Below are 21,298 nucleotides of genomic sequence, written 5' to 3'. Positions count from 1 at the left end.
ATAAATGCTGATGCAGATCCCACTGTTCTGATGGCATATGGTGTGTTCTTTATACTAGGACAGTTTTTCTAATATTACATTAAAGATCCCGTATTGTAAAAAGTGACATTTGCATGGCATTTACATTATAAAGCAGGTTTAAGTGATATATAAATACTGTCAAAGTATCGAAACGCTTAATCCACAGAGAAATACACTCAGCCTGTATTCAGAAACTGAGCTTTTGAAACAAGCCGTCAGGATTTCTGTCCATTTGTGATGTCACAATCTACAACATTTAGACCATTACACAGTTTTAAATGTAAACATTTGAAATGGTTCCCAGTTTATTTCTTGTTGCAGTGTGTGTGAAGTGGTCAGTGGTCATGTCTATAATGTTAAATCCAGCGCAACATGTTCACCAGGTCCGGCGAGGACACTAGGAGACACGCTGCTCTACTCAGCTGGCAGTTGAAGAGGTGATGTACCATATCGTTGAATGCACCTGATTGGTTCCTGGTTCTCTGCTTCAAACAGGAAACAACATGGCGGCCTGCTCGTAAACTTTCTGTTATTCCGTCTAAACAATCCACTAAAATCTACTTCTGAAAACATTTTAAGTGAGAAATAGGCAATGATGCCACTACTGAATCTGGTTTCATTTTAGAACTAGATCGCCTAGTTTCACAACTTGGCCCAAGTTTCGTGAACCGGACACGTTGCACTTGATGGGCTTTATTTGTATTTTATTTGCAATTTGGGTAATTTTGTTTATGTTGAGATCAGCTGTACGTAGCGGAGCAGCGTAAAACACTTCATTCAAACTGGACAGAAACAAAATAAAACTCACCTAAACCGTCGTCGTTACTCTTTCCAACAATCACCAATTGAAAAAACGCCAAATCTACAGTTGTCCCCCCCTCCCACCGACCCCTGCTCTCTCTGCAGGCAGAAGGAAAGAGGCTGGGTGACGCGTCATGAACGCATCATCAGTTACGTCTGCGCATGTCCTAAAGCCTGTGGTGTTAATGCACAGGCTGAGCGGAGTTATTAAAAAAAATTCCAGAAGCCGGATCATGATCCGGATCGCCATCAATCTAATGGATTGTTCATTGTGCCGTACTCCACCCCTCCAAAAAATTTCATTCAAACACATCACAGACTTTTGGGGTTATCCTGCAAACGGACCAACCAACAAACCAACAAACCGACAAACCAACAAACCAGTGCCGGTGAAAACATAACCTCCTTCCTAGGCCTTCAGCCTTGACGGAGGTAAAAAGGAAAGAGGAAGAAAGAGACATAAAAAAGGAAAGAGAGGGAGAATATGAAGGAGAGATGAGAGGAGGGATATTAAAGAAGAGAGGCGGAGAAGAAATAAGAAATTGTTGAGATGGAGCAGTCGGTCGGGGCTGGTAATCTTCTCAAGGTAGAATATGATTGGACAGGGTGTGAGATATGCTGTCCTCGGGGGGGTGGGATGTGTGGGGAATGGAAATGAGGGCATCTTCATATCTGGCGATCTACCTCACTGTTGAGGTAGTAAACACGTGATGGGTGGATGGATAGCGAGCTAGAAAGATGAATGTTCTATGAAAAATTAATGGAGTTTGTTTTTGCTCCGTTGTACAGTACATAAATGCAGGTATTTAGCAGTGTTTTATCGCTCATCCAATTATTCCAAATACTGTTGATGGATGTGCAGTGTTCGGCTGTACTCCAGTAATTCCCCTGAAACCTGTAATGACTGCCACACTGGTCATACATCACATTTTACAGCACCTGTTGTCATGCCATAAATTACTCCTCACCACAGTCCTTGGGGGCAACCTGGATGTAATAAACTATGTCCCTGCACATACAGTACTAAGATGAGTTTAGTGCGCTTTGCGACAGCCTAGTTGTGTATTTTTAATTACGCAGAGGTTGATTTTTCCCCCCCTGTTCTTGTTCTTTATTGCCTCCCTGTTGACTCGGAGTCAAAAGGTCACAGAGCGCCATGTGTAACACGTGATGACAAGCTGATAGAAACACAGGGGCAAATGACATGTGTGTGTGTGGCAGACACACAAAGATGGATTTTTTTGAAAATGGACAAAGGAGATAGAGATAAACATAGATATGGTATAGTCGTGTTACCAAATGGAACGAGGACATTTTCGAGCCACCTGTGTGGCAGATGTTTGGTGGAAATGACGCAGTTAAAGGATTGAGTCGGTGCATAGCATTCCTTCTACTGACAGATGGAAAGCAATATGCAATACATCAGTCTGTAGAGATCAAGGATTATGCATGATGATCAAATTAAGTCATTTAGTTACATAAGTAAAGCAGTTGATTCATGCTTTTATGTTTTTGCAAAAGCATATTGTATTATAGGTAGGGCTGTCTGAAATGAATCGCACATTTTTCATCCGTTCAAAATTAACCTTAAAAAGAGATTTGTATATATTGTCTTTTATATTATAAAGCAGGTTTAAGTTCTATACAAATACTGTGATAGTATTGAAACGCTTAATCCACAGAAAAATACACATAGCCTGTATTCAGAAACTGTGCATTTGAAACAAGCTGTTAGGATTTCTGTCCATTTGTGATGTCACAAATACACAATATTTAGACCATTTCACAGTTTTAAGTGTAAACATTCTAAATGTGTCCCAGTTTATTTCCTGTTGCAGTGGATGTGAATGACATCAGCTGACAGGAAGTAAACATGGACCCAAGCTGTTTCCTAGCAACGCAATTCCGTTGCAATTTTGTTGAAATGTACTAAAATGGAGCGTTTCAGACGGAGCGTGAATACAGGTATATTCAGACAGACAGTATGAGGAAAATAATGTGTTTTTGAACATTAAAGCATGTAAACATGTTCTAGTAGAAACACAAAATACAAACATGAACCAGAAAATGAGCATGATATGTCCCCTTTAAAGCATGTTGTTACAAGCTTGTTGGGCTGCAGTTTGATTTCATGATTTAAGCATATTTTTTATGCTAAATGCAGTACTTGTGAGGGTTTCTGGACGATATCTGTCATTTGCAATTAATCGCGATTAACTATGGACAATCATGAGATTAAATATTTGAATCGACTGACAGACCTCTTTATCACATAACGGCTGCTCCACCGGTGTTTTGCATCTCTTGAGAAAACCTGATGAAAATCCAATGCCGTAGCAGGCAGTGCTGAAGGCGCCCAATATGCAAAATGTGAAGCTTGTAATCGAGACATAAAGTAAAAGGTCAGTGCGGCCTGTTAAAACTTAATTGCCTGAATTCGGTTACGTAACCAGACGCTCGTCGCTCTGAAGAGTGCTTTTGAATCTTACTCGATTCAGACATTAAGCGCTGCACAGTCCGGTTTATATAACCCAATATGGCCGCTGCTGTTGCGATGCAGTGCAGGAGAGAGCGAATGGAAGGGAGAGAAGGAGAGAAATCAGAGCTGGGAGAGATGTAATAAACATGATGCATAAATAGAACTGATTCAAAATGACACATTTTTATCTGCAAAATAGTGGAAGGATCTTTGAGTGTTAACTGGCCTCTGAATAAATGCTGTTATAAAGGGACTTAATCATTATGATGCAGCTGTTGATCTGAGGACGTATACATGACTGAACCCATCGGCTGAGATGAATGCAGATGAATCTATATACCGCCCGGGGAGGCTTTAATGATTCAGACCATGACGTGCTGGGAGATTGCTGCGGCAGTTAAAAAACATGGCTTCATGTCCTGTGTGTGTTGCAGCGAGTGTGTGGCCAGCAGATGTTGTTGTGAACATCCCTGGACACATGAGTGGGTGAAGCGAAATTAAGAGGGTACAGTGGGACCCTCCGAGGCAGAATATCAACCAGACTGCTCGCTCAGTCACCAGGATGAGACATGTCCAGGTGGGCCAAGTCCATCTGTCCAAGATGACACACGGACTCTCACTCCGTACTTGATAAGTCTTCTTGCTTTGGTGTTAACATTCACTAAGAATCATTTGATTGTGGGTAACTATTCTATGAGCAACATTTTTCTGTGTTAGCGCCATTTCGGTTTCAGTTTTTTTTTGTATTGCAAGAAATAGTTTTCTTATAAAGACACTCATTTAAAGTTGGGCTTTCAATCGATTCAAATATTTAATTGAGATTAATCGCATGATTGTCCATAAGTAAATCACGATTAACCGCAAATGAATCACACATTTTCTATCCGTTCAAAATGTACCTTACCTACTGCATTTAGCATAAAAAATATGCTCAAATCATAACATGGTAAACTGCAGCCCAACAGGCAACAACAGCTGTCAGTGTGTCAGTGTGCTGACTTGACTAGGACTTGCCCCAAACTGCATGTGATTATCATAAAGTGGGCATGTCTGTAAAGGGGAGACTCGTGGGTACCCATAGAACCCATTTACATTCACATATCTGGAGGTCAGAGGTCAAGGGACCCCTTTGAAAATGCCAGTTTTTCCCGACCAACTAGTTATTATCGCATCCTGATGCGTTATTATCGCATTAACTTTGACAGCCCTGCTTTTTATGAAACATATTAAGTTAACTGCTACCAGCAACAGCTAAAGCAGCTTCTGTGTCAACTGCAAATGGCATATGCAGGCCCGATACATCACTCGCTACTGATTGGTAAGGGTGACAAACTCCAATAACCATGCTAACAAATCAGCTAACATAAACACCATCTCAGGCTAACTAAATGAAGAGGAAATAGAGACTATATCAGGCTACATTTCTGCCACCACTACAAGACATTTGAAAAATTAAACAGTATCTTCACTCTAGCTGTAAGACAGCCGCTAAAACCTTAAAAACGCGTTATATTGGGTTATTATCGTGTTATTATCGCGTTATTATCCCGTTAACATTGACAGCCCTACTTTAACACGTTATATTGCGTTATTATTGCGTTATTATCGTGTTATTATAGCGTTATTATCCCGTTAACATTGACAGCCCTACTTTATCGCGTTATATTGCGTTATTAGCGTGTTATTAGCACGTTATTAGTGCGTTATTAGCGTATTATCGCGTTATTGATGCGTTATTAGCACGTTAACTTTGACAGCCCTACTTTATCGCGTTATTTTGCGTTATCGTGTTGTATTGCATTATCGCGTTATATTGCATTATATTGCGTTATTCGAGCGTTATTATCGCGTTATATTGCGTTATTATCACGTTATAATCGCATTATTATCGTGTTATTATTCGTGTTATTATGCCGTTATTATGCCGTTATTATCGCGTTAACTTTGACAGCCCTACTTTATCGCATTATATTGCGTTATCGCGTTATATTGCATTATTATTGCGTTATTATTGCATTATATTGCGTAATTATTGCATTATATTGCGTTATTATCGCTTATTATCAGGTTATTATGGCGTTATTATGGCGTTAACTTTGACAGCCCTCCTTTAAAGACATTGATTGTATGAGGTAAATCTGGAGGATTGCCTTGAATCTGTGTATCTTGTAAAATGGCATTGAGGAGTACAGCATACAGTGCATTAATGTTTCAAGGGTTTCAAATGGACTGGATTGTCTGTTGAGGTGTCTTGTTCCTCTATTTTTACCAGCTATGCATTTATCTTACTACTGTTATCGAGAATTGTTCTGTAACACTAAAAAACAGGTTGAATAAACACACAAAATACTGATGTTGAAGTCAAAGAATATAATTGCAAATAGGAGACATAATAACTCAACACAGGAAACCAGAAGGTAAAGGAGGATACCTCTACGAAGGAAGATATTATACAGGTTATATACTTTACATTGGTAAATACATACACCATACATTGACCATACATTGGTCAACTTGCTTATTCAAAGTTAGCATCATTTTGACCAATTGGAATACAGCAATTCACTGATCACACATTAACATGAAACCTGCATGCCCTCCTAATGTAATGATGTTATGTACACGCACACACACACACACACACACACACACACACACACACACACACACACACATCCAAATAAGGAACCAGGGTAGTTTTACAACATGTTCCTCTTAGCAAGATGTTGTGAAAAACAGTCTTTGACTGTAGTGAGAAAAAGGGGAACCAATTGAATAAATGATGATCTTTAAAGATTACTTCCACAACTACCAATAATCTGCAATCAATGCACACAGAAATGGGTTTAGCAGATTTGTATCTCATTGGCATAGCACCTTGCACAAGTACATTAAGATGCCCCGATTTGCAAGTGGTTTGTTCCTTCAAAAGAGTCAAAATGTCCACTACTGATTGTGTTTGGTAGGGCAAATCTATTGAGTACTGAACCTGGGTGTCTGCAGCAGCGAGCACACATATTTTCCACCCAGATGCCCTGATGAATGTGCTACTTTAACTCAGTAAGTGCACTTTTAGCTGAGGTTGAAGTGGTACAAATATGCAATCTTTAACCTGCATTAGCTGATTTTTTTTGGCCCTTTGTGGGGCAGCAGATACAAATTGTAAATACATCAGTTACATTTTATCTCCTTACAATTGATGAGGTAATAATTGCAATAATGTTCTTAACGACAGCATTCACATACTTGTAGTTGTGATCCATTGTTAATATGAAATTTTTGATTATAGCTGCTTTTTACGAAACTTTGAACCCTGTGGAAATAGAAACTTGTCCGACCAAGTGGGTCAATTTAAAGCTCCACTTAGCAATATCAGACCATTAGAGAGCGGAGAGACAGCGTTGATTTATCATTTGCTTATTAAGTTGTCAATGGTCAACATATTGTGTTTCTAGCAGCCCAGTCGCCAGGAAAATGTTTTTTTGTTTTTTTTAATTCAGTCAGAGCAAGTGACGTAGTATGTCGCGCGAGCGTTATTGAAAGTTGCATGGTAATAACAAGAAACTGAGAACCGAGACCAGTAAACGTTGACTTTACGCTTTACGTTGTTTTACGTAACATTGTTACGCTTTTTATATAACAGTACCTAAGAAAGTGTGCTAATGGCGGTGGTTGTTTATTTACTGTTGTTACGTTACGTTGATACGTTACGTACGTTATTACGTTAAGTACGTTGTTACGTTACATTGTTATGTTACATTGTTACGTTACGTTGTTACATTACGTTGTTATGTTACGTTGTTATGTTACTTTATTATGTTATGTTGTTATGTTGCATTGTTATTTTGCATTGTAATTTTATGTTGTTACGTGACGTTGTTACCTTACGTTGTTACCTTACGTTGTTACGTTATGTTGTTATCTTACGTTGTTACCTTAGTTTTTTCTAACCTTAACCAAGTAGTTTTGTTGTCTAAACCTAACCAATTGTTTCACAAGGTTAACCATGTGGCATTGTGCATTTCTGCAAGTGTGATATAAGACTGATATGAAACATATTTATGAAATGTGTTTTTGGTATCTGTGGTTTGCAGAAATAAACCAACATTTTTGGGGTTTGGTTTCTAGCCTAAAAGGTATTAACAGTCATCAATGGAAATAATTTGACTGGAAGATAAAAATGAGATTTTTCAGGACTCCATTGATAGTTTCAATGTTTGCTAAAACTTCAGTATCAGCTTTATGTTGGAAGGAATGTGGGATGACTCTAGATTCATTAATATTCTGGGACTGTCCACTACTGCAGGGATTTTGGCAAGATAATTTATAAAAGAAGAGATTGATAAAACAATGAAAATTGCCATCCAAATGGATCCTGTTTTGTTTCTACTTGGAGAACCCCCCCAAAATCAAACGGGCAAAGACCAAAGATTTTTCTATACGCATACTTCTACTGAGTGCTAGAGGAATAATAACTGTCAATTGGAGGAAAGCGCTTACGCTTACGAAAAACTACATATGAAGATTGGCATTTTTCTACAAAGATGGACTCCAGCTTTGTTATACTTGACTGTCTAAATGTCAGGATGTGGACAGGTGTAGTTTGAGCATACACTGGGCTTGTCTAAATTACAATCTACAATGGTCCAAATGAGCCTAAAACCTTTGTGGAGCTGCAGCTTGCTGTTGATTCTCAGTGGGAGTGGCACTACTAGTGGCCTTGTCATATTTCAGTCATCTGATTCCTTATTTTTATACTAGGGCTGTTGAAGTTAATAACTAGTTTTATAACACGATAAAGTAGGGCTGTCAAAGTTAACACGATAATAACGCGATATAACACAATAAAGCAGGGCTTTCAAAGTTAACGCGATAACCCGATAATAACGCTATATAACACGATTAAATATTTTCAGCTATTGACAGCCGTATTTTATACATATACACGCATCTTTTCGTTTACCTGAGACTGTTTATAGAAATATGTCGCTCCCTATTTCAACCTAACAGCCAACGATTCATCATTATTCCCCCTTTCCACAAAAAAACGGTGGCTTTCTGAAGAGGTTTAAATCATTTGGATGCTAGTTTTTTAAGGATATCTTGTGGCCATATCCACAGATAATCTCTAACTCATCTGACACGAGTGTTGTTTCATGATCATCTTCAGAGTTTGACGTGACTAATCCTACATCTGGAACTGTTTGGCTTGTGATACTGACCTCTCGTGACCTACGGAGGGGAGGAAAGGATCACAGCTAACAGGGCTAACAGGCTGTTTATGTCTCTCTGTGGCTAATCCTCCAAAATCCTCGTCAGCCCTGTCTGAGACTGGCATTCCTCTGCAAAACATCAGTCGCCTGCTCCCTTCCCATTCATTCCCCAACAAACAAACCCTGCTGCTGCGGCTTCTTAATCCTCCATTATACAGCCTGTAACAGTAAACAGAGACTTGGGAGATAGAAGCTCCAATTCCTCCAATTCCATTTGGCCAATTGTGTTGCATGCCATGCTTTTTCGTTTTATCTTCTCACCCCTTCTGGGATATATTTTACATTTTGTACCTTGGGCTTTTGGCTGCTGCTGTTTATCCAGAGCGACTTGAATCCAGTGGGTAGGGAGGGAGGAGTGGATCACCTTGCCCAAGGGCATCTTGACAGGGCACATGTGATGATGGATGTGTTTAAACTGAAACGATAAACAGGAATTTACGGGATGAATTTCTGCTGAATTAGTTAGTCTGAGTTTATCTTGAGTAAGTCCATAACACAATTAGCAAATGTAAGTATGCGTTTCTAGAAACATGGCTAATCCTTTAAATTTTCCGTCAACACTGGCCAAATGCCAAAAGCCAGCTCATTTCTATTTCAACAGTCAAATGTGAAATGAAGTTACCCATCACCCTGAGACTGTTTAGGCCTCATCCGTCCTTTTCTTGTGTTTTGTCTCTCTTTCCAGCCCTCCCCGGTAATCCCGCTAGGATCTTCTCTTCCCTGTTGGAGACCTTCTCCACCCCCCACATCCAGCAGCCATGGCAGATGACGCGGACATGCGCAATGAGCTGTCAGACATGCAGCAACGCGCCGACCAGCTGGCCGATGAGGTGAGAACGATACACTCGCTGCACCGCGGTGTTGTCCGTTGAGATGGCGCACAGACGTGATGGCACGTATGCAGACTTTCTCACAGAGACTGGACACAAGCACATTCATATGCATGCAAATGAGAAGCACATGTAGTGTATATTAAATGGTTAAATGATCTTAAAACATGACAAACATATACTAAGGATTTGGATGATACAGTATAGGGTCGTTTCTTCATAAAAAGACATGCCTTCTTTTACTTCTTTTTAATTATTTTTCCAAATCTAAAAGCTATTTTAATTAAGGATGCACCAATTTATCAGCAGAACATCGGTATCGGCCGATATTCGCCTTGTTGATTGCTATCGGTAAATAAGATGACATTCGCCGCTGTCAGTGGCTGATGTTTATCTGTTGAGTTGCATATATTTTGCGCCGGCTAAATGTTGTGTTGGTTATTTGCAGTCCGTCTCAGACAACAGTAACCAGATGCTGATTCAGAGAAGAAGCCACTGGCTGGACACTCGGAGTATTACACTGTCTCAGAGAAAGTTATGTTCAATAACAAATCAAGCGGTAAAACAATGACTTACCAAATTTCTTAAAAACAATCACTGCGGTCTGGATGATAACCCGAACCCTAACCGGCTATCAGCCAAATTGTTATTTTTAACATCGGCATTGGCTATCAGCCAAATTGTTATTTTAAACATCGGTATCGGCCTAGAATTTTGCAATCGGTTCATCCCTAATTCTAATGGAACAACATTTGAACTGTATCCTCATAGTGAGGATGTTAAATACCCTAACCTCAAAATGTTGTCTAAAAATATTTCCAAATGTAGTTCAGTCCTTGAATGTATAACAAGAGAAATTATGCAGCACTATGTTATTGTCTGCCTTGGGCTGTGGCTGGTTGCATGTGTGTGTGTGTGCAGGTAACGGGAATGTATACCTGCATCGTTTGACTTTACATAACACTGCACGGTAACATCTTGAGTGTGTGTTTGTGCGTGTGAGTGCACGTGACACAAATGTGCACACAATTTGCAAAACTAATTATGCGAGTGTGTCCATGTGCAGGAATTCTTCGATGTGATTGAGCTTGTGTGTGTGTGTGTGTGTGTGTGTGTGTGTGTGTGTGTGTGCAACAGCAGTCTCAGTCATGGCCCAAAGCAGATGAGCCCACACCCCTCCAGCTTCACATATGACTCACAGTGGCACAGCTGAGCAGAATATCAAACACACACACACATGCGTGAACATAGAGGCATGCACAAAATGGCGGCGTGAGAATAACAGTTTTTGCCTCCGTTGCACAGACTTACATGAGCTGTCAGATCCACAGAGAGGACAGCAGCTCGAGGGTGTTCTGGTTGCTTGGCTTCAGATGAAAAGAGAAAGATGGGAATAAGGAAAATGGGAGGAGGAAGAAGAGAAAGAGGACTGGCTACCACAAAAATGGCCGCTCAAATCAAGGCCCAGTGCTCGATGTGGGCCGGTACTCACCGGTACGCGGTACCAGCACTTCTTCATTTTACTCCTTGGCGTACCGTGACTTTTTCTTTCTTTCTTCACCGGCACTTCTCACAAGCTGCCAGTACTGTCCATATCAGGTTCTCAGGGAGATTATTCATAATGGCGATTCATAACGGCGCAGCTCCAGCGTATTTGCGCCGCACCTCATAAGCCGTATGAACATAAAAAACTATGTGGAGCATCTGGACGAGCCAACGCACGGCCACCGCGATAACAGGGGCGCTGTAAATTATGAATACAATGTTTACGTCCTTTTTGTAAAATAATTAGTGAACTGTTCGTCATACATTTTTTTCATTTGTGAACAAATATAATTAATAAAACATTATTTAAAAGTTTTCTAAATCTGCTCTTTTAAGGGGCAAACATTTCCACAAGAATGAAATGATTAAAAGACGATTTGTGTAAATAATAAAATAATCATTTAATCAGTAATAATAATGGTACAAAATTATGTAAAATTTCATAATATTAAGTAGGGATGTTGATAATTAACCGTTAACCAACATTTAAAATTTTAACCGATTAACGCCATCGGTTTAACGGTTAAAAGAAATATAACAAATGAATTAAAAAGCTGAGCAAAACTCAGAGGAGCGGCTTGTCACTTAAAGGAGAATAGCTGGTCCACCTTAACAGCCCACCTTAAATGAGTCTGAGCCAGATTTGCAGATACAGGAAGTCGGCTCGGGTTTTGAGCGAAGGAGTTGTAGCATTTATTCTTTGTGCATCGGCTTTTCGCTGCAGCTGTGCGGCTTGTTAGGCACTACAACCACAACACCGCTGCATGCAATGCACTAATTTTATCGGTTAATAATCGGTTAACGAGGGTCGGTTATAGAAAAAAAAAATCAAAATTAGCATCCCTAGTTTTAAGCCAAAAACCTTCAAATTCTCTTGGAGGGGGAGCCCCAAACCCGAGTATCTTTTATTCACTGTCAAAATTCAGAACGTATCTATAATATATAGGAGCCTCCTGACTGGGACACTGCTCCTAAAACCTTAGTGATACCCGACTATAGGCTACAAGCAGGGTCTGAAATTAGCACCCGCCACCCGCCAAATGCAGGTAAATTGTTGGCAGTGGCGGGTGAAATCATCGGAACATCCACCACTTTGGCAGGCAGGGAAATCGCTAGTGATGGGAATAGAGAACCGTAGTTGTCTGCTTTCTTGACATCTCATTCCTTCCTGACTATCGATTCCTCTTACTGATGCTTTCCGACAGTTGCGCTGCACAATGATGCGTACGCACGCTGTATAATGTTTCAGTTTGTTTGATCGGAGACACGGCCTGCGTTTAAATCAGTAGGAGGAGAGTTAGTAACGTTAGCTGTTAGCAGCCGCTAGCATCACAGTCCTTCTTGGTTAAATAACAGAGATACTAACGTTAACGGAGGTGCCATTCAGTTGTTATTATGAGGCGTTCAAAGTCTGCTCAGGAGAAATGACCATTGGGTGAAGGTAAATTACAACGTTATCATGATGTGTTCAAATGTAATCTCGTAAAATGTAGTTTTTGGCGAGAAACTTGAATAAATCCAGTTGTTTGTAGGAGATGTTTTCACATCAACATAAAATAGATATTAGAGTGTAATTCGAACACTGTAATTTACCGTGCATATAATGTTTTTTGTTTAAAATGTCAAATAAATCGAACATTGAATGACATCAGATCTAAAATGTTATTCCTTCATTTAGCGCAGAGATTTCAAAAGTGGCAGATCAAATTTCGTAGTGACAGACAAAAAAATACTTGTCTGCCACAGAGACAGGAAGTGAAGAAAGTTAATCGGAAAGCACTTTAACTATTAGCACTATGGGTAAATATACAAACAATAATGTTCCAGTTGGAATATTATTGAGTATTATAGCCCTACTATAGAAGATGTATAGCCCAAGTATAATAATATAGCAATAAAGCCGCAGCTGATTATGACTGACACAGTATAACATGCTTAAGGAAATAATGAATAAATAGGAATAAGTAACAAGAGATTGCTGATACCGACCGATACACACGCCAACAAGTGAATAAGAGGAGTACTGGCACTTTTTCCAATTTTTCCCACTTCAAGCACTGGCTGTGCCCCATACCATTCCTAACCCAAACACCTTTTCCAGCCGCCCCCCCCTCTCCGGGGATCACTGCAGAGAGCACAGCGAGGCGAAGCTGTGTCATTGTAAAGACGACGAGATATCCCAGAGCGCCGTCCACGCCGAGCGGCTCCAGCTATAGCAAGCTGTGCTTCTGCAACCGCACGCTTCTTAGAGAGGGGAACTGGAACGTGCAGCTACATATCTATCGCCCCACACAGGCTAATAATAGATATATCCAGCAGTCTGGGAGATCAAAGCATGCTCTTATTGCGAGAGTAGTAGTTATGTTTATTGGCAGAGCTGCTGTATTCTTGAGTGAATCACTGGTGAGTTATCTCAAACGTGCTCGGAAGCCATTTAGTTTTGATCTCAGTTGATTGACAGCCAAACTTCTCAGAGACATCAGCCACTGTTACAGCTGCGTTCAAACATCTCATCGTAAGGTCGGGCATATTCAGTGCAGACAGTGTGAGTTCATGTTGAGTTCATGTCGATAAACGTCACATATTGATCCCTTTTGTGTCCCGCTGATTGCTCACATTGACTCCACTTTGTTGCGATACAAGCTCGCTTATGCTCAGTTCAATGAACGCACATACTGTAGACAAGTGTTGTTGTGTGACTGCCAGCAAGAATGCTCCATGTGAAATGTATTTTTGTTTAACCCTTTTTTTCCTCCAGTTTTTATAGGAGTTAATGTCAGTAATTCATCTTCTGTTTTCTTTTCTTTTTGAGTAGGTAAGTTTAGGTTGTTTATTGTGTGTTTATTGTTTTGCTGTAAATCTACCCTGGAGATACATGTTTTAAATAAACCTTTAAAAGAGCTGCGAATTCCTCGTTGCTGGTGGTTCATGGGAGTTTGAAAGAGGGGAGTGTCAGGGTTTCCCCTAGGCCGGGTCGTAACAGTTACCCCAGGAAGACTCTATTTATTTGTTCTCTTGATGTCAAACAGTGTTGTTTCCCCTTTTAGCTGTTTGAATCTGTCATGTCATCTCAAATGGAAATGAACTGTATCTTTTTATTTCTTCACAGTCTCTGGAGAGCACTCGCCGTATGCTGCAGCTGGTGGAAGAGGTAAGAAAAACCCATAAAACTTTATTTAAAAGTTATTAATGAAACATGACACAGCGAGAATCAATGTAGTGACGTGTCTCACATACACATACAAAGTTTGTTATTAAATTCTCACAGTTTTAGTAGTTTGAATATTACAGCTGTGAAGCCATTTCATTTTGCTCTTGTCATATAATTCTGTTGCTGTCATGGAAAATTTTCACTTCAGCAATTTGGGAAGGGAGGGGTGACTCCAACTGCAAGAGCAGGCACACGACATTAGCATAACGTTAAAACAAATGGTCATATTTGGCTGTATTAGAAACCTCATACTATACTAGTAGTACGTACTGATTTGGCCAAAATGTAGCATGTAGTATTTAAACAAAAGCAAAATCTACAGTATGCCAAAAACACCCAGATGTCGTACTGATTTGGAAAAAATCTCCATTATGTCTACCTCACCTACTGTATCCCACAATGCAAAGTGCTGGACCGCTACGGGCTACGGTTACAACAACAGCAGCCAAATAAAAGCATTTTTCGTAGCTATTTCATCACTAAATTAACTTCTGAGAAGAGGAGAGGGAAGAGGAGAGAGAAGAGGATAGGGAGGAGGAGATAGAAGAGGAGAGGGAAGAGGTGAGGGAAGAGGAGAGAGAAGAGGAGAGAGAAGAGGAGAGGGAAGAGGAGAGGGAAGAGGAGAGAGAAGACGAGAGAGAAGAGGAGAGGGAAAGAGCCTCCTCTGACAGGTCAGAGAGATTCCTGCTGAGACAACATGACCCCTTTTTAACATGTCTCTAATATCTGGAGGGAGATCAGTCCACTGTTTTGTTGCTGTAACTGAAAAAGCAGTTTGAGTTAATTTTGTCGATCAATGTTTAATATTTACCGTCTCCCCTCATTCCTGATTCCTGTTCACCATGAGCTGTTAGAATAAATAGTTTAAGGGATGGTGAAGCTAAACCTGCAGTATCTTATAAATTAAACATTGGTCATAAACAAAAAAAAAAACGAAGTTATATTTTTTGATAATATTTCAATAGTGGTACGAGTTAGTTTTGGTGTCCAGTGCTTTAACAGCTGGTTTAAAGGTAAAGCCTGGCCTAGCATACTGCAATGTAAATCCCTTTAACTGTTTCATACTGCATACTACTGAGGAACGCAGTATGCAGTATGTACTGTATACTGCATACTACTGAGGAACGCATTATGCAGTATGTACTGTATACTGCATACTACTGAGGAACGCATTATGCAGTATGTACTGTATACTGCATACTACTGAGGAACGCAGTATGCAGTATGTACTCTACACTGCATACTACTGAGGAACGCAGTATGCAGTATGTACTCTATAGTGCATACTACTGAGGAACGCAGTATGCAGTATGTACTCTATAGTGCATACTACTGAGGAACGCAGTATGCAGTATGTACTCTATAGTGCATACTACTGAGGAACGCATTATGCAGTATGTACTGTATACTGCACACTACTGAGGAACGCAGTATGTACTCTATAGTGCATACTATTGAGGAACGCAGTATGCAGTATGTACTGTATACTGCATACTACTGAGGAACGCAGTATGCAGTATGTACTCTATAGTGCATACTACTGAGGAACGCAGTATGCAGTATGTACTCTATAGTGCATACTACTGAGGAACGCAGTATGCAGTATGTACTGTGTACTGCATACTACTGAGGAACGCAGTATGCAGTATGTACTCTATAGTGCATACTACTGAGGAACGCATACTGTATACTGCATACTACTGAGGAACGCATTATGCAGTATGTACTGTATACTGCATACTACTGAGGAACGCAGTAGTATGCAGTATGTACTCTATAGTGCATACTACTGAGGAACGCAGTATGCAGTATGTACTGTATACTGCATACTACTGAGGAACGCAGTATGCAGTATGTACTGTATACTGCATACTACTGAGGAACGCAGTATGCAGTATGTACTCTATAGTGCATACTACTGAGGAACGCATTATGCAGTATGTACTGTATACTGCATATTACTGAGGAACGCATTATGCAGTATGTACTGTATACTGCATACTACTGAGGAACGCAGTATGCAGTATGTACTCTATAGTGCATACTACTGAGGAACGCAATATGCAGTATGTACTGTATACTGCATACTACTGAGGAACGCGGTATGCAGTATGTACTGTATACTGCATACTACTGAGGAACGCAGTATGCAGTTTGTACTGTATACTGCGTTTTCAGTAGTATGTCCTAGGCGGTTTCGAATACAGCCTTTGTCTCTGCATGGAAGATATTTTGAGTCCTTAATTGAGAAATGATTATACTGTTATAGATTAGATGCTTTACACATTACAATAAATTGTCGAGTCATGCATTAATTGTGAATCTGAGGGAGCCAGCTTTTACACAATGTCCCCATTATTCTCATTTTGCAACAACATGCGACTCACAACAGTTTACGATTGAGAGAGGAGCAGAGCAAAACACTGTAGCAACACGCATGAAGCACACCAGTGTATTTACAGTGTACAATAGAATAGTTTGTCTCACAGGAGAGGAACTGGATGTGTACTGGTACAGCAAAGGACAGCTCCTTGTTATCTTTGGATACATGGATGCACTACAGTAAGAGGTCAACTCTCGATGATTTGGCAAGAATGAGACGTTATTTCTTCTTGAAACAGGGTTGAACGAAAGGAAACTGAATAAAAAGTGGTGTGATTTAGTATCCCGCATTATTAATGGACGGAATAGTTCATCATCTCTGGAAATAACACTTATTTGCTTTCTTGCAGAGAGCTAGATTAGAATTCCAGTCTCATTTCTGTGTATTAAATAGGAAGCTGGAGCTTTTTTAAAGGGACCATATCGTGTTCATTTTCAGGTTCATACTTGTATTTTGGGTTTCTACTAGAACATGTTTACAAGCTTTAATGTTCAAACAACACATTATTTTTCTCATACTGTCTCTCTGAAATACCTGTATACACCCTCTATCAGAAATGCTCCGTTTTAGCGCATTTCAATGGAATGGCAACGAAATTGCGTTGCTAGGAAACAGCTTGGGCCGATGTTTACTTCCTGTCAGCTGATGTCATTCACATACACTATGTGTGTATTTATCTGTGGATTGAGTATTTTGATACGTTCACATTATTTATAAGGCACTTAACCCTGCTTTATGATATAAAAGACAGGAAAATCTTACAATATGGGACCTTTAATTGAAAAATCTGACTGGATTGCAAGAATATACCAAAATGATGTCATTTTAAAGAAACATTTTGGGAAATAGAGTTAGATTGAATAGATTGATCTTTCTATCTAAACTGCAACTTCCACTGAACATTCACTTGATATTCTCAAAGCTGAACTAACTCTCTTCTGCTCCACTGCTCTCTCTCTCTTGCTTCACCACTCACTTCACCACGTGCACACACACTCTCCGCACTGGCTCTGCTATTCTCCCACAACACTAGTTTCCGCCCGACGTCGGTCACATTCCTGTTTTGCAAGACGGGCTTCACTGGATATAACTTTGTGTTTTTTTGTGCTTACATGGAGTTTATGTTGGAGTCTGAGTTGTGGTGGGGCCTGTTTTTTTGTTAGCGTTAGCAGACTCCATTTCTAACCGAACATTAACCCCGTAAACGCACTCACAAGCGCCCATGACGTCAAATCCGTTGGATTTTGGACCGTTGAAGGGGCCCGGTTTCTTCACATTAAAAGTCGTCTACAGGCTGATAGAGGGCACCCAGAAAGTCGCGGAAGGTCTCATTTTTTAGGTTAGGTTACAAGCTGTTCACACATTTGCAATAAAAAAACATTTCTACGTGTAAAAACTTACATACAGTCAATCAGAGTGATTTCTCTCACCGACGGGCTTTGCTGCTGATTCAACACGCTGAATCGCAAAACGGTGCAGGACACACCGCAAAAAACGAGGCCGACAGACGCTCAAGGAAGGCCCGAAATCGGATGACGGGCTGGTGCGTCAGGGCCTTAAGTGCCTGAATCCATTAGTCTTGTCAGGCAGGATTGAGTGAACCATGAGTCAACTGGGTGATAGCGTGAATAGCATTATACAAAATGAATTAACATCAAAGAGAGAGGATACACACACACACACATAACACACGCACAGACTCCGTAGATTTTTTATTTGCCCCTGTAACATTTATGCCAATAAATAATGCTGTAATAGACTGAGAGTGAAAGAGAACAGGAAAGCCTGAGAGTTACACCCCACGACAAGCAGACAGAGATGGAGGGAAGGAGGAAATAAAAAGGGAGACAGCGTGGACCGCTGGGGGTGGTGGCGGCATCTGACAAGCTCTCGGCGCAGATCTCAAGGTCACATTGATCATCCGTCGACATATCACAACACGCAGCCCCGCCCTGTACGACTGTGCTGCAGGCGGGGGAGATTAACAAACTGTTTTACATGCTGCTATCACACAAAATAGCTAACACAAGGCTGGCGTTCCCTACTTTGGAGATAATATTCTGTCTATTTCATGATCTCTCTCAGGATATCCAGTCCAAACTTCAGAAATGTGTGGTAATGCAGTCGACTGAGGAAATGATGGGTTGAAAAATTGAAGGGCTGTCAGTTGATTAAAAAAGTTCAAGCTGCATTGGGCAGAAATGGAGCAAATATGATTAAAAGAAACTATTTTATAAAATGGTCACTATATCCTGACACATCCTGACATAAGACCAGTAATCTGAAAAAAATCATGCTCCTCTGGTGTCCTCTGCTGCTTCTAATGGCATCTGCAGGATTTCACAGACCGACCAATCTAGGCAGCGCTGATCAAATATGAATCAATATTCTGTTACTGTAATGTTTTCAGAAACATCTTGTAGTGTACTGTTCAGCTGTAAAATGAGAAAGTTTGTGACCCGGCAGCCATGTTGAGATCTGTTGAGGAAATGCCAAGTGCCGCCCACCAGCCGGAGCACAGGCAATAGGATGGCTTTCTCTCTCTGAAATGACCTGTGATTGGTCAAAGTCTTAGGTCTTAAGTCTTTAATCGCAAATTAATCACACATTTTTTTATCTGTTCAAAATGTACCTTAAAGGGAGATTTGTCAAGTTTTTAATCCTCTTATCAACATGGGAGTGAACAAATATGCTGCTTTATGCAAATGTATGTATATATTTATTATTGGAAATCAATTAACAACACAAAACAATGACAAATATTGTCCAGAAACCCTCACAGGTACTGCATTTAGCAAAAAACTATGCTTCAATCATGACATGGCAAACTGCAGCCCAACAGGCAACAACAGCTGTCAGTGTGTCAGTGTGCTGACTTGACTATGACTTGCCCCAAACTGCATGTGATTATCATAAATTGGGCATGTCTGTAAAGGGGAGACTCGTGGGTACCCATAGAACCCATTTACATTCACTGATCTGGAGGTCAGAGGTCAAGGGACCCCTTTGAAAATGACCATGCCAGTTTTTCCTCGCCAAAATTTCATGTAGGTTTGGAGCGTTATTTAACCTCCTACCTGACAAGCCAGTATGACATGGTTGGTACCGATGGATTCATCAGGTTTTGTAGTTTCATATGATGCCAGTATCTTCACTTCACTTCAAAGCTTTAAAACTGAGCCCGTTACAACCTAAAAATCACAAGTTGTGTTAATGCGTTTAAGAGTTAGTGGCGTTAAAAATAATTTGAGTTAATGCGTTATTATGGGGTTATTATGGTGTTATTATGGAGTTATTATGGGGTTATTATGGGGTTATTATGGGGTTATTATCGGGTTAACTTTGACAGCCTGAAAAAATGCAAAAAAAAGATTTGAGTTTCATTTTGAAGTTATTATAGTATTTTATTTTTCTAAGTAAAAAGTAGTTTTCAAATCAGTGCACACCCTGAGGTCGCTTTTGAGTAAGTAAGAATCCTTTATGTTGCAGCACACCAAACCAAATCTTAAAGCTGTAACTCCTTCAAATTCGCAACCTACTGTATCCGCCAAAATGTATGAATCTATCCGCCTGATTTGAATGAGGAATCCATATTGAACCACCACCACCACCACCTCCAGTCCTGTAAGGGATCATGGTTGATTATTCCTTGGAGTTTCCCCGCAGGGACTCATTTCGACTACTTTGGGATTTCTCTTTGGGACGGAGGCTTGCTGAATTACAGAATAATTTATACACCAGAGTTGCTCCCCCCTCGCCTCTCAAACATCAATGTGGCTTTCCTCCCAAACTGCTGAGGAGGCAGGGGGGTGTGGGGGGAGGGTTATTAATTGCGTCATTTGTACGAGGAAATTCAGTGGCAGGGGTCGAGATGAGAACTCTCCTTTGCTGTCAGCGTTATTATTGTTAATCTCCTGGGGGCTATTTCCATGTTTCATGCTTAAGATGTAATGCCCAAATCACCTTTGCCCCTTCTAATCAATACTAGCCTACATGCTGACGCTGGGGGAGCAAAATGTTCTAAATTGTTCCTTTAGGACAGGGGTCAGCAACCTTTACCATCAAAAGAGACATTTTAGCCCAAAAAAAATAATAATAATCTGTCTAGAGCTGCAAAACATCTGAGCATTGTGATGAAGGTAACACAGTTTATAGTCTAAGTATATAGTATATAAGTATAATGCAGTGAGGGACAAAGTGCAAATGTACTACGGAGTATTAGGGCCACATTGAGGGAAAAAACATCTGAGATTTACAGAATAAAGTCAGAATATTACGAGAAAGAAATCGTAATATTACCAGAATAAAGTCATAACTTTACGAGAAAAAAGCAAATAACACATAAAAACAATTACAACTTTATAATATTATGACTTTATTCTCGTAATCTCAGATTATTTTTTTTCCCCTCAAGGTGGCCTTAATACTCTGTCGTATCGTCGTACCATAGACACACAACAATGATAAATAAAAATGAAAATGTAAACAAAAAACAGTTATTAATTTCCACTTATTTTTTTAAAAATCCACAGGGAGCCACTGGAGAGGAGCTAAAGAGCCGCATGTGGCTCCAGAGCCTCAGGTTGCAGACCCCTGCTTTAGGAGAACGGAAACATCAACGAAATGATCCCAGCGTGTCTTGATGTTAAATTAGTCACTGTTCGGCTTTCCAGAAAAACATAGACTTATATCTTGTGTGATTTATAAGACATCATAGGTACCAACAGTTAAATACTTAAAAACATGTGGGTCTTC

At 40.2% G+C, this 21,298-nt stretch overlaps 1 protein-coding gene across 2 annotated transcripts in view; it reads left to right on the top strand.

Annotated features, from left to right (window-relative positions):
* snap25a (synaptosome associated protein 25a) overlaps positions 1-21,298 on the top strand; it is a 62,085-nt gene that overhangs the window by 19,597 nt on the left and 21,190 nt on the right. For both annotated transcript variants that reach the window (XM_074615855.1, XM_074615854.1), the window contains exons 2-3: positions 9,260-9,404; positions 14,059-14,100. In XM_074615855.1, coding sequence (XP_074471956.1) covers positions 9,333-9,404; positions 14,059-14,100 — 114 coding nt within the window. In that variant the 5' untranslated portion in view covers positions 9,260-9,332. The remainder of the gene's footprint in view (positions 1-9,259; positions 9,405-14,058; positions 14,101-21,298) is intronic.

This window comes from Sebastes fasciatus, chromosome 18 (assembly GCF_043250625.1).
Source record: "Sebastes fasciatus isolate fSebFas1 chromosome 18, fSebFas1.pri, whole genome shotgun sequence".
NCBI lineage: Eukaryota > Metazoa > Chordata > Actinopteri > Perciformes > Sebastidae > Sebastes > Sebastes fasciatus.
Note: the sequence above shows the minus strand (reverse complement) of the source record. Positions and strands in the feature narration are given on the sequence as shown.